Source organism: Osmerus mordax, chromosome 27 (assembly GCF_038355195.1).
Source record: "Osmerus mordax isolate fOsmMor3 chromosome 27, fOsmMor3.pri, whole genome shotgun sequence".
Taxonomy (NCBI): Eukaryota; Metazoa; Chordata; class Actinopteri; order Osmeriformes; family Osmeridae; genus Osmerus; species Osmerus mordax.
The window spans coordinates 7430010-7442326 of NC_090076.1; the positions used below are offsets into that span (position 1 = coordinate 7430010).

A 12317-nucleotide genomic window follows, 5' to 3' on the forward strand; every position below is an offset into this window, starting at 1 on the left:
TAAAGCAGATGGCATGGGCTGGCGGAGTCTCGGGCAAGAAAAGGATCCCCTGATGAAAGCAGTTTGGTCTCTTTGAACAGCGATGCTGTCACGCTCGGTGTCAGCGCGACTCCGGGTCAAACTGCACACAGAACTCCTGGAATTTGTGCTTTTTAAGTTTTCCGTGTTTCAAATCGTCCAAAAAAGAAAGCCCAGGAAACCTCATTAATATTAATATCTTAATGTGGGAAGGGAAGATCTTTCTAGTCTGTAGCAGGCCTGCCTTCCTCTTTCTTTGGTTGTGAAGAGTACCCCCCCCCCCCTCTTCCTTTGTCTCTGCCTCCTCAGCAACTGTCAGTGGTTTGCATACGGAGAGTTCTGCCAAATAAACTCACATTTTGGGGGATTCAGACAATGCCACTATAGTCTGTTTCATGGTTAACAACGATAGCCTAACCTGCAAATCAGTGTATGACAATTCCTTCAGGCATCGGCCTCTCCTTTGTATCTTAAGGAGAATTTAACATATTGGTAGGCCTAACTCTGTTTTACATTACGTGTCTCTCTCTGCCTGTTGCTAATTATTGGCTCATTGTTTGTGATGAAGATTTTTATTCTCTCTACCCAAAGGGCATACAACGCACGACTGTAACACAAGCACATCCAGATTAGCATAATACGTAGACGGGTCAATATTGCAAATTTGTTTCATTGGCCTGGGAAATTCCTAAGTGGATGATGCATTAATGAAGTGTTTTTTGGATATGATACTAGGCTAATTGAAACTAGAAACTTTAACCTTGTAGGTCAAGTGTTATTTGATAGAGGGGTAATTAGGCCTAGGCTTGCTTACTTACTATCTGGTGCCGTTTTAAAAGAGGCCACTGGATAGACAGTTGAGGGCCTGAGTGTTCCTCTCCAACCAGGTTCAGAACTGGCTTCTGCAGGCTCCTCAATGTGCCATGTGACATCCAGGGAAATGGAGCCCCGTGAACTAGAGCTGTTTACGACTCGGAGGAGGAGGAGGAGGAAGGAAGATGGGGGATGGAGAGAGAGGGATGAGGTAGGTAGGAAGGGATGAAAGGATGAGGAGAGAAAGGGACCAGGAGAAATGGATGACTGGATGAGATGACTAGGCATGAGTGCTTGGGATGGGTAGAAAAGGGAGAAGAGTTTGAATTTGCCGTTAAGGTGGTAACTTCTACGTAATCTGCCCTCGATATATCTTTTTTGGGAGGAGGGAGAGAGAGCGAGGAGGAGGGGGAGAGAGCGAGGGGGAGGGGGAGAGAGCGAGGGGGAGGGGGAGAGAGCGAGGGGGAGGGGGAGAGAGCGAGGAGGAGGGGGAGAGAGCGAGGGGGAGAGAGCGAGGACGAGGGGGAGAGAGCGAGGAGGAGGGGGAGAGAGCGAGGACGAGGGGGAGAGAGCGAGGACGAGGGGGAGAGAGCGAGGACGAGGGGGAGAGAGCGAGGGGGAGAGATCGAGGAGGAGAGGGAGGAGACAGAGTTTGGAGGTGCACTTGTTTTGGCTGAGCTGACGGCACACTGGGGCTGTGTTGGTCTGGATGTCAGGGCTCAGCGTGGGGTGTTGAGCACATGTCTCTGCAGAGCTGGAAAGGGAAGTCCCCGCAGGCATGAGGAGAGGGAGGAGAGGGAGGAGGGTGAGAGGTGTGACCCCTTAGGGCCACTGTAATCCTCTTGATCATCAGCTCCTCACACGGGCGCACACACACACACACACACGCAGTGCAGAAACACAGGGAGATGCGCTCATGCGAAGGAGGCTGGAAAGCAGAGTAAAAATAAATATGCAGCCTTTCCTGTGTGTGTGTGTTTATACATATGTGTGTCCGTCCCCATTTTTGTGTGTTTTTTTGACTGTGTCTGCTGTGTGTGTGTGTGCCGTATGTTGTTTCTCCAGCAGCAGAAGGAGGATGCTGGCACACACACACATGCGTAGGCCACACCACACACTGATACTGAGCTGCTGACATCAGAAATCAAGCCAGTCATGTTGCCGCGCTGTGCTTCACTCTGACAGCAGGCGAGGTCTCCTCCTTTGATTGTCTGAGAATACACACACACACACGCGCGCGCGTGCACACACACACAGACACACTTTGTTTGACCTCTGATTGTAAAGCTCTGCACTGCATCTGGTTAGGGGTGTGTGTTTGCGCGTGTGTGTGTGTGTGTGTGTGTGTGCGCGCGTGTGTGTTGTGGCCGTCAGCAGGGCCCACCACAGAACCCACAGTAGGCTGGAATAGAACCAGAACCAGACTGAGACTTGATTTCAGTTTTGTTCCCAGGGGTTTTGTATGTGTGTGTGCGCTTATACACAGTATATCTTTCTATGAGTCTTGGTGTATACGCGTGATTGTTTTATACGTTTACGTATCCATGCCATTGGTCTCGTCCTCTCCCAGTATTTCGGCCAGGTCTAGGGTCAGGTTGGGCGGGGGTCGTGACCCCTGCCGGGGTGAGGGTTCTGGGGGTGCAGAGTGTCTCGGAGGCCCTGGCCTGGCGAGGCCTGGTTGGGGCCCGCAGACGAGCGTCGGTGCTCAGCTATGCACGGAGACGTGGCCTGCGAACGGCTCCCTCTCGTGTTACTAATGGTTCGGACATCTTGCTCTTGTCATTCTGTTTCATGCAGACTCGAACGCTGATGCGAAGTGAGCCACTCGGAACTGTCAAGGGTAAAGGGGGGGGGAGGGGGGGAAGCAAGCAGCAGCGTGGACGGAGCGCGGTGGAAACCACCGCTTTAACCGAGGGGGAGGTAGACCCCCGGAACACCAGATGTTGTTTTCAGACGCGAAGAAACGAGAACAACTTTGAGATTCTTCCACGCTCTGTGTCGGAACTGTTGTTATCCTAGCCCCCCCTCCCTCCTCCTCCTCACCCCCCACTTTCCCCCAAAGAGCAGAGAGACAGAAAGAGAAAGAGGGATAAGGGGGGAGGCGGACGGAGGGAGGGAGGGAGGGAAGGAAGGAAGGAGAGGATGCCTCAGACTGTAGACTTGTGTTAGCATGATCGCTAGGCTGTCGTGAGTTGGGGGAGGTGGGGGTGGGGGTGGGGGTGGAGTGTGTGGCCTTGACTCACTCTGGAGCCCTAGCTTAGCCCCGCGCCACGGCGTGTCACATCCCATCTCAGTCCCCGAGGTGACGGAGCTAATCCGGGGGTGGTGGTCAGTGACGTGGCTAACGAACAAAGGCCTCATTAGACCTGGAGGACAGTCCGCTGTGCTGGAGCCGGGGAGGGGAGAGGGGTGTGTGACTTTGGCTTCCAGTCCCCCCAGGGGCACTCAGATCCTGGGGTACTGGCCTCCACACTCCCCCGGGAACCAGGTTCACCTCTTCAACTGATCTTCCGATACCGAACAACACCACAGCCTGGCTGTGACTTCCTGCCTGACTGGTTCACGGAGGGCTGTCATGGTCAGCTGGGATGGACCCCGTGTGCGCAGGCAGCAAGCCAAGCAGGCAGTCAGCCAGGCGGTCATCTGATGATGCCCGTGGGGTCTGGCGATGGCAAATTTAGTTTGACATCGGAAGTTGTGACCCTTTTTTTAGCCAGGGAAAAGACCCCCTTGGCCTCTGAATGTTGGCTGTGAGACTTGCCGACTGTTAGGACAAGCGTGTCTGTCTTGAAGCTAATTAATAAGACCCACGTTGTGGATAATTGCGGTTAATTTGGTTCTCCTGGGAAACAAGCTTTTTTTTCTTCTTTTTCCTCTCTCCATTTCTCTCTCTCTTTCTGTAAAAACCAAAACACCACGTTTAAGACCTGATTGAAGTCTCTCTTTGTTCGCCGGCTTTCAGATCTCAATTCGGATTCAAATCTCAAAGTAGGCCTTTTAGTTAAACGTTCGTCTGAATGGCATCGGCGGCATCCCGCGCCGGGTGATTGACAGTCCAAACACGGGCGGGGGAGACGGGGGAGGGGAGGGTCGTCACGGGCAACACGTGGACGTCTTTGCCGTCTTTTTATGATTGAAATGCGAGGTTATCTTTACAAGCACAAGTGGAATGTTTTTTTGTGTGTGTGTGTTTGTGTGCGTGTGTTTGTTCTTCAAGTGATTATTTGCATGGACGTTGGCTCCGCGGATGAAAGCACCACATCAAACGGTACCGGTCACGGGGGCGCTCTCTGTCTCTCGCTGTCTCTCGCCCCCCTCTCTGGCTGGTGCCTTCTGCTGTGAGGCACCTGCCGGAGTGACGGCAGCGCCACAAAGGCTTCCTCAAGTGAGTCATCAACGCTGGCGTGGAGAGGGCGAGGACAATGGAGGGAGAGGTGGCCTGGGCCTTTAGCCTCGCGCCAGCTCCTCAGAGCACAGCCCTTCGAGAGCAGGAGAGTAGGAGGAGAAGGAGGAGGGGGAGAGGAGGATGAGGAGGAGAGGATGGAGGAGGTGGAGACGAGAGCCTGACACCTGCATGTACTTCAGGCTTTCACTCGGTGAATGGCAGACATTTGTACTGCATGTGGGAGGATGAGGTGGGAGGAGGGTTGGGTTGGAAAGTGTGTGTGTGTGTGTGTGTGTGGGGGGGGGGGGGGGTGGAGTAAGACACACACACACCAACACACGCACACACACACCAACACGCATACAAACACGCACCACACACACACCAACACGCATACAAACACGCACCACACACACAAGATTTGGGCTGCGGATGGAGCAGAAATCGGGTTTGAAACAGGCGTGGCCAGCTGTTGTTAATGGACTGTTTGGTTATGACAGGACCGGGAGAGACAGTTCACAAGCTGCAAAAAAAGACAGTGGACACACACACGCACACACTGAAGCGGTGAGCTAGTTTGTGTGGGCACGGAGGTATAAATCAAGCAGACCCTCACATGTAGCCACAGCCAATTGTGCTGTGCTGTTTACTTCTAGAAATAATCATTAGCCTATAAAATATGAAAGCGAAAGATGTAAAGGAGGATATAAATAGTGAGGGAGAAGGACTATGGATCGCTGGCTGGGCTCCCTGAAGGCCTCAGCATTTCTCTTCTTCATCATCCTCTGCACTCTGCTACCCTCGCCTCGTCAGAGGCTGAAGGTCTTGTTGTTCTGGATCTATATGAGAGTGGAAGGCCGGGGGATTGAAGTTGGGTGTGTTCTTCAGACACACACACACACACACGGGTGTTCTGTTGTGAAGTGGGCTGATGGTAATTAGCAGGCCAAACTGCGCCTGTTGATTGTAGGAAGGTGCATTTGATTCGAGCGCCTGTTGTTGTCCCTCTTTGTAGACAGGACAGGATCAGGGAGCGATCTCTCGCTGAGATGCGTTCAGCGTTTTCCTTTCGTTCCCCGTTTGAACTTTTTGCGATGAGACGGGGTGAAGAAAGAAAGAAAAAAAAAGGTTTGACTTTTGTTCGGCGAGCTGTTGAAAGACACTTTCAAAGGTTCGTCCTCCATCCTGGGCCTCGGCGACAACACGTCTCCATTTCCCGTTCCGTTTAAGACTCCCGCTTAAAGACACGGCCCCACTGCACGCGCGCGGATCGAGAACTAATGATTTTTAATAGTGATTAAAATAAATTGGAGCTTCTTGGGGTTCCTCTCCAGATCGACTCCATCATTAGTGTGCGCGTGTTGCCTGCGCAGGCCCGGCAAAGCCATCAGAAGGGCCCTGCTTGGCTTTCATGAGAGCAAACTCAAAGGTTTCCCTGCTTCTTGTAATCATGGACACCACGTCCAGCGCTCTGGCTGTCTCGGCCCGCTCAAAGGTGCCTTTGATTCCCGCGCAGCACACTTCCCAGTCTCAGACTGCTACATCTCTCCCCCTCCATCGACTCCATCTTTTTCTCTCTCTCTAATGTCTCACTTTCTGTGTCTTTCTCCTTTCTTTCTGTCAGTCTGAGTCTCTTTTTCTTTTATTCTGTCTCTGTCGATCCCCCATCTCTCCCCATCTCTCCTCCATTTCTCCCCCTCTCCCCCCTCTCCTTCCATCTCTCCCCCCCTTTCCCTCCATCTCTCCCCCTCTCCTCCCTCTCCCCCCCTCTCCCTCCATCTCTCCCCCCCTCTCCCTCCATCTCTCACCCCCTCTCCCTCCATCTCCCCCCCCCCTCTCTCTAAACACCATCTGAGGACGGCCAGACTCATCAGTCTCTTCATGTCGGCTGTCCTTGGTTGTACTGCTGATGTTGCACTCCACTCTACCAGGCTGGTTAACACACACCCTCCCTCCCTCCCTCCCTCCCTCCCTCCCTCCCTCCCTCCCTCCCTCCCTCCCTCCCTCCTCCCTCCCTCCCTCCCTCCCTCCCTCCCTCCCTCCCTCCCTCCCTCCCTCCCTCCCTCCCTCCCTCCCTCCCTCCCTCCCTCCCTCCCTCCCTCCCTCCCCCACCCCCACTCCTCCCCCCCATCCTCTCTCTTTTCCCCTCTCCTTCTCTCCTATCCCCCTCCTTCTCCCTCCCTACCCTGCCCTGCCCTACTCTACCCTACCCAGTCCGACCCAACTCGATCCAGCTCCGTTCTGTTCGCACACAGGAAGAGCACCACCACAGCTGATTATGGCAGCCTGTGATTGGCTCCGTCTGGCTCGGCTGCAGGCCCAGCTGGAGCCCAGTCAGAACCCAGTGTTTGTTTACTCTGGGCGGTCTAGACTGGCCTGTTTTGACTTAGTTCAGCGGGGGCAACAAAACATCGCAGAGAAGCATACTCCTATACTTCTAAGCATATGAGAAAATGAAGTTTAGCTATGCTGCTGACCAGCCTGGGAAGGAAACTGTCATGTACGAACAACAACGGCCGAGCCTAGAGTCTTAAACCAGAAACAAGTTTCTCCTTTAGGAACGTTTAGGAATGATTTTAATCATTTTTAAAAGGATGTTGTTCTAACCGGCTTCCTGTGAGTGTGTGTGTGTGACTGTGAGTCTTGAGTTTGTGTGTGTCTGAGGTGCGAGTGTGTGTGTGTGTGTGTGTACGTGCTTGTGTGACTTGAGAGTGTGACTGCTGGCTTGGTGCCTTCTGCTTGGTTAGTCACCCCAGTCTGAAGCAGCTCTTGGTCTCTTCTCCGTGGTCACCGGGGCACTGATGGAATGTGGCAGTCTTAATTGATCCTGTTAATGAGGGTGTGGGAGGGCCAAAGACAGGGCGCGGGCCCAGATGCCCCCTGGGTATTGTGACATGGGGCGGTGAGAGGGGGCAGGGGAGAGAAGGGGCAGGGAGAGAGAGAGCCAGGCTCCGTCTCCAGAGCTGGAGAATGAAGTGCGATGAACTGCTGCAGAGGCTGCCTGGACCCCCCATCACAACCTCCTGTGCGAACGCCATGGCAACCAGCAAACATACGGCGCCCTCTCTCTCTCTGTCTCTCTGTCTCTCTGTTCGTCTCTCTGTTTCTCTGATTCCTTCTCCCCCCCCTCACTCTCGGACTCCCTCGCCTCTAAGAGGAACATCAAATAGAAAACATTTCTATCCGCTAATAGAAACATTTAGCCCATAAGCTAACTAACCTACTGAGCCTTTGACTTAAGTTTCAGAGTTGGTCGGCGATGCTGGGAGACAGAAGCGCTTCGTCTGGGAGCGCTAGAGACACTGTCAGTCAGCCTGACTCGGCCTTCTCTCTCTCTCTCTCTCTCTCTCTCTCTCTCTCTCTCTCTCTCTCTCTCTTTCTCTCTCTCTCTCTCTCTCTTTCTCTCTCTTTCTCTCTCTCTCTCTCTCTCTGTCTCTCACATGCACGCGCACAGACACACATGCGTGCACGCTCATGGACACACACACAGAGGACACACATGCGCGTACACACACCGCATCGGTCTCATTAGCATTATTAACCTTTGCTAAATCAGACTGATTATGTCGCCATGGAGATGGCTTCCCGTTTGTCATTCCGCTCTCCTGCACTGTCTGGGAGTTTTAATTGGCTGGGGAAGCAAGACGCCGTGAGTAGTCCCCTCAGTCTGACAAGGTGACGGACAGACAGGCAGGGAGGCAGGGAGGCAGGCAGGCAGGCAGGGAGACAGGCAGGCAGGGAGACAGGCAGGCAGGGAGACAGGCAGGCAGGGAGACAGGCAGGCAGGCAGACAGAGGTGGTGGACAGGCAGACAGACGGTCAGACGGGCAGAAAGATAAGGAGGGAGGTGAAAAAAAGCAGCAGTTACTGTGATTTTCAGGACGTAAACGTGTGTGTGTGTGTATTTCTTAGTCAGTAATTGAGCTGGTGAAACCCATGCAGTGTGTGACTGAATCATTAAAATGCTTCCCTCTATCACCCCCCTCTCTATCTCTCCCTGCCTCTCTATTTATCCCTCTATCTCACCTCCCTCTCTATCTCACCCTGCCTCTCTATTTATCCCTCTATCTCACCTCCCTCTCTATCTCACCTCCCTCTCTATCTCACCTCCCTCTCTATCTCTCCCTGCCTCTCTATTTATCCCTCTCTCTCACCTCCCTCTCTCTCACCTCCCTCTCTCTCACCTCCCTCTCTATCTCACCTCCCTCTCTATTTATCCCTCTATCTCACCTCCCTCTCTATCACCATGCCCCACCTCCATGCTACTGTACCTGATGGAAAAGAACATAAGCCTTTTAAGGTTTGTTGGCTCTGTCACAGTACAACTACTTATTATCCTTCTTCCTGTGCCCCTTCGGGGTGTGTGTTTGTGTGTGTATCTCCATCCTGTGTCCCCCCCCCCCCTGTGACGACATGTCTGTGTGAGGTGGGATGAAGATGTCCCATCATGTACTGCGATAACATGGATGTGAGAACATGGATGTGAGAACATGGATGTGAGAACATGGATGTGAGAACATGGATGTGAGAACATGGGTGGAGGTTGTGAGACCGGAATTCTAATGTAATTGCGGGACTGAACGGGACTTTTGCATCATACCCCGATTTCCTCCAATTCTCTCAACACGGATCTTAGAATATTCCTTTTGGCAATAGTTCACATTTCTCCGGCTTTGTCGTGGAGGCAACACCAGGAGCCACCAGCGGAACATCTTACGCAATCACCCGCAAACAAGCCGGGACAGGCTACACGGCTTCCTCAGGTCTTTTAGAGCGAGCCGAGTTGCCTGTGTAAACGAACACAGCCTCCTGGGCACACACCGCCTGTCAGAAGGGGCCTGACGCCGTCTGCGAGTGGGTTCTTACACAGTGTCCTGGTCCTACCTGCTTCTGTCTGCGAGTGGGTTCTTACACAGTGTCCTGGTCCTACCTGCTTCTGTCTGCGAGTGGGTTCTTACACAGTGTCCTGGTCCTACCTGCTTCTGTCTGCGAGTGGGTTCTTACACAGTGTCCTGGTCCTACCTGCTTCTGTCTGCGAGTGTGGCTTTGAAACCTGAGATTCCTCCCAGGGCTGTGACAGTGGCTAAACCGGACGGCTCCCCTGGGTGTCTGGTGTCAGGGTCTACAGGGTGTCTGGAAGCTGGGTCTCGGGTGTGGGGATTCAGGTGGCTCGGCCCAGAGATGGACCCAGATACAGACCAGTCACGGACCAGATCCAGAACGCTTCTCAGTTTCTGCACACGCCTTTAGAACTACCAGACTTGCCTGGGTTAAGAAACGCGTTCCCTGTTTGTTCAGCTTCCTGGTGTCAGGCGACTCGGGTCAGGTGACTCGGGTCAAGTCCTGGAGCCACATGACACCGAGCCAGGCCGTTACCGAGCACCCAGCGGTCTCAAGCAGCGCCACGGCAACGCCACGTTGATATTTAGTTGTAGTTGCGTTGTCTGAGGTTTGTGGTGTGGGCTGGAGGGCTCACGTTGACAGGAGGTTGACGAGAGGAGGTGTTAAGTGAAGACTGAATATTGAGGGAAAGGGAAACGTTGACCGGAGGTTGTGTGTGTGTGTATTTTCTCAGGCGTGTGAGGGATCAAGTTCCTGTCACCATGGACATGGACGCACAGCCACAAGGACAGCACGCAGCCGTGCCCGTGTTCCAGTCTCAGGTACAGTGTTCCCCAACACACACACACACACACACACACACACTGCTACAAAAACTCCTCTGAGTTCTTTAGTTGTTGTTTCCCAGTGCGCTGTATACAAGGGCAATGAAATATTAAGACTGAAATTGCCAGAGGGGTTAATTTATTCCAAGATTTGTAATTGGGAAATTAAGGATAATTAGGCTGTGCATTAAATAAAGCCTGATGAAGGTTTTAATGATTAATTTGAGCGTATCTCCCACATTGAATAGATATTCCAGTGAGATCTGATTTTACCACCACTAACGATATATGAAAACATTCTTCCAGTGCTGTCTTTTGTTTTTTATGATGCACAGTTTATTGCAGTTAGGCAAAGTCTTAGTTAGGCCTTCTTATTTTTAACCCGAAAAACATGTTAAAGCCTTATTTTTGGGGTGCCATTCAACGCAGATTATTCAGCGACGGAGAGGAGGAGACAGGTGGTGTATGGGTGCAGTAATGCCCGACGTCAAGAGCTTCCACATAGACACCTTTCAACAAGTCCTGAATCCCTTTCACACGTTCCTCAAGGTTCTCCTCCGCTCGCTCGAAACCCCACCACCCCCCCCTCCTGAAAACTCAGAATGGGACATGCGATGAAGGGTTCGGCGCTCGCGATCCCGCATCCCTTAGTCCTGGAGGGGTCATGCATATGCATTAGCCCGAGCCCAGATGAGCTGGGGAGACGTGCATTTTTAATGGTGCATTTGCTCTCTGAGTGAGTGGGAGGGTGAGGCCCTTAGACGGGATTTTGATCGGCGTGGCGGATTTTGACAGTCGGGTCTGCGGGTGTGCTGGGAGTCGAGGCTCTAGTGTGGTTGACTGGCTGCCTCGCTGGTTGACTGGCTGGCTGGCTGGTTGACTGGCTGGCTGGCTGGCATGATGAATATTGAATGGTACTAAGCTGGCAGGGGCCTGGTGTGTTGAGGGGTGGCATAGGGAGCAAGGGAGCCCTCTGTTCGAATCCCCCTGTGAGGGAGGCGACGCCTCTCCTTCCCTCTCCTTCTCCCGCCTCCTGTCTTCTCCCATCCCCCCCCCTCTCCCTCCTCTCTTCCTCCCATCTCCTCTCCCCCTCTCCCTCCTCTCTTCCTCCCCTCCTCCTGTCTCCCTCCTCTCCCGCTGGCCTTTCCTTGGCAGCCGCTGGCATAGCAGGGTTGTCATATCACGCCTCGTCCTCCTCCCCCTCTCCTCCCCCCCTCTCTTTCTTCTTCTGTCACTCCTTCTCCCCCCCATCCCTCCGTGCTCCTCCGTCTGTCAGCCCTGCGTGGTGGTCGTGTCACCACTGGTCATCCCACGTCACTCCTCCACTCTGCCTCCTGTCCCTCTGTCTCTCTCCGTGTCGATCTCTGTCTCTCTGTCTCTCTCGCTCAGTCTCTTTTTCTCTTTTTCTCTGTCTCTCTCTCTCAGTCTCTCTCTCTCTCTCTCTCTCTCTCTCTCTCTCTCTCTCTCTCTCTCTCGCTCAGTCTCTTTTTCTCTGTCTCTCTCTCTCAGTCTCTCTCTCTCTTTCTCTTTCTCCTCCATTCTGGCTCCTGTCCCTCTGTCTGCCCCGTTAGCTTACTCTCTCTTTCTTTATCTTTTTCTCACTGTCTCTCTCGCTGTCTCTTTCTCACTCTCTCATTCTCACCCTCTCACTCTTGAAGTCTCCCTCTCAAAAATGTGACTAAGTGTAGTTTTCTGACAGTTAGAGACAATTACCAGAGAATTCACATATTACCACATTACTAGAGACTATTCCCATAGAGCTGGAATTATCCCAGTGGCTCTGGGTGATGTGGGCTCAACACTGACAATGGCAGGCCAGGATGGGTGGATGGATGGAGGATGAATGGATAATGGAAGATGGATGGATGGAGGAGGTGTGGAGCTTAGCTGATCTCACTCTCCCTCTCTGCTGAGATGTGATGGCTATTAGGTCACTTTCTTCTCTGTGCCCAACCTGCCTCCCCTCCTGATGCGCACACACACACACACACACACACAATCCTTCCTCAGCTAATATCTGTACAGACTTCACCTCTATGCTGTTCACCTTCTGAACCCACTGGCATTGTGTGCTGTGTGTGTGTGTGTGCGCGCGCGCGCGCGAGTCAGCACGTGTGTGTCAGCTGGAAGCTCCTCATCGTGTGACAGCCCAGTGCCGTGGATGAGAGGGCCTGTCAGTCAAGGCGGCCCGGCTGCCCTTTGAAGGCCAGGCTGGAGGGTGAAAAGGTGCCTCAAAAGGCCTGTGAAGTTTACATCCACTGCCCACTGCTAAACAGATTAGCTCTAATGAATTGTCTGATGCTGAGGCCTGTTGCCTGACATAATCCTGCCTGGCAGGCCGGCCCCTCGGCTGGCCAAAAAAAAAAAGCCCCCCCTCCGGCCCTCCCCCCCCCCCTTTGCCCTCCTCGCCCTCGTCCGGCCTCGTCCGGCCTCGC

At 53.2% G+C, this 12317-nt stretch overlaps 1 protein-coding gene across 1 annotated transcript in view; it reads left to right on the forward strand.

The window, feature by feature from the left end:
* The window catches only part of nek7 (NIMA-related kinase 7), a gene marked incomplete in the record, with an annotated part of 32965 nt that overhangs the window by 4190 nt on the left and 16458 nt on the right, over window positions 1-12317 (forward strand). Inside the window, 1 exon segment of the mRNA XM_067230802.1 lies at window positions 9792-9879. Within this exon segment, the coding sequence (XP_067086903.1) occupies window positions 9820-9879 (60 nt within the window).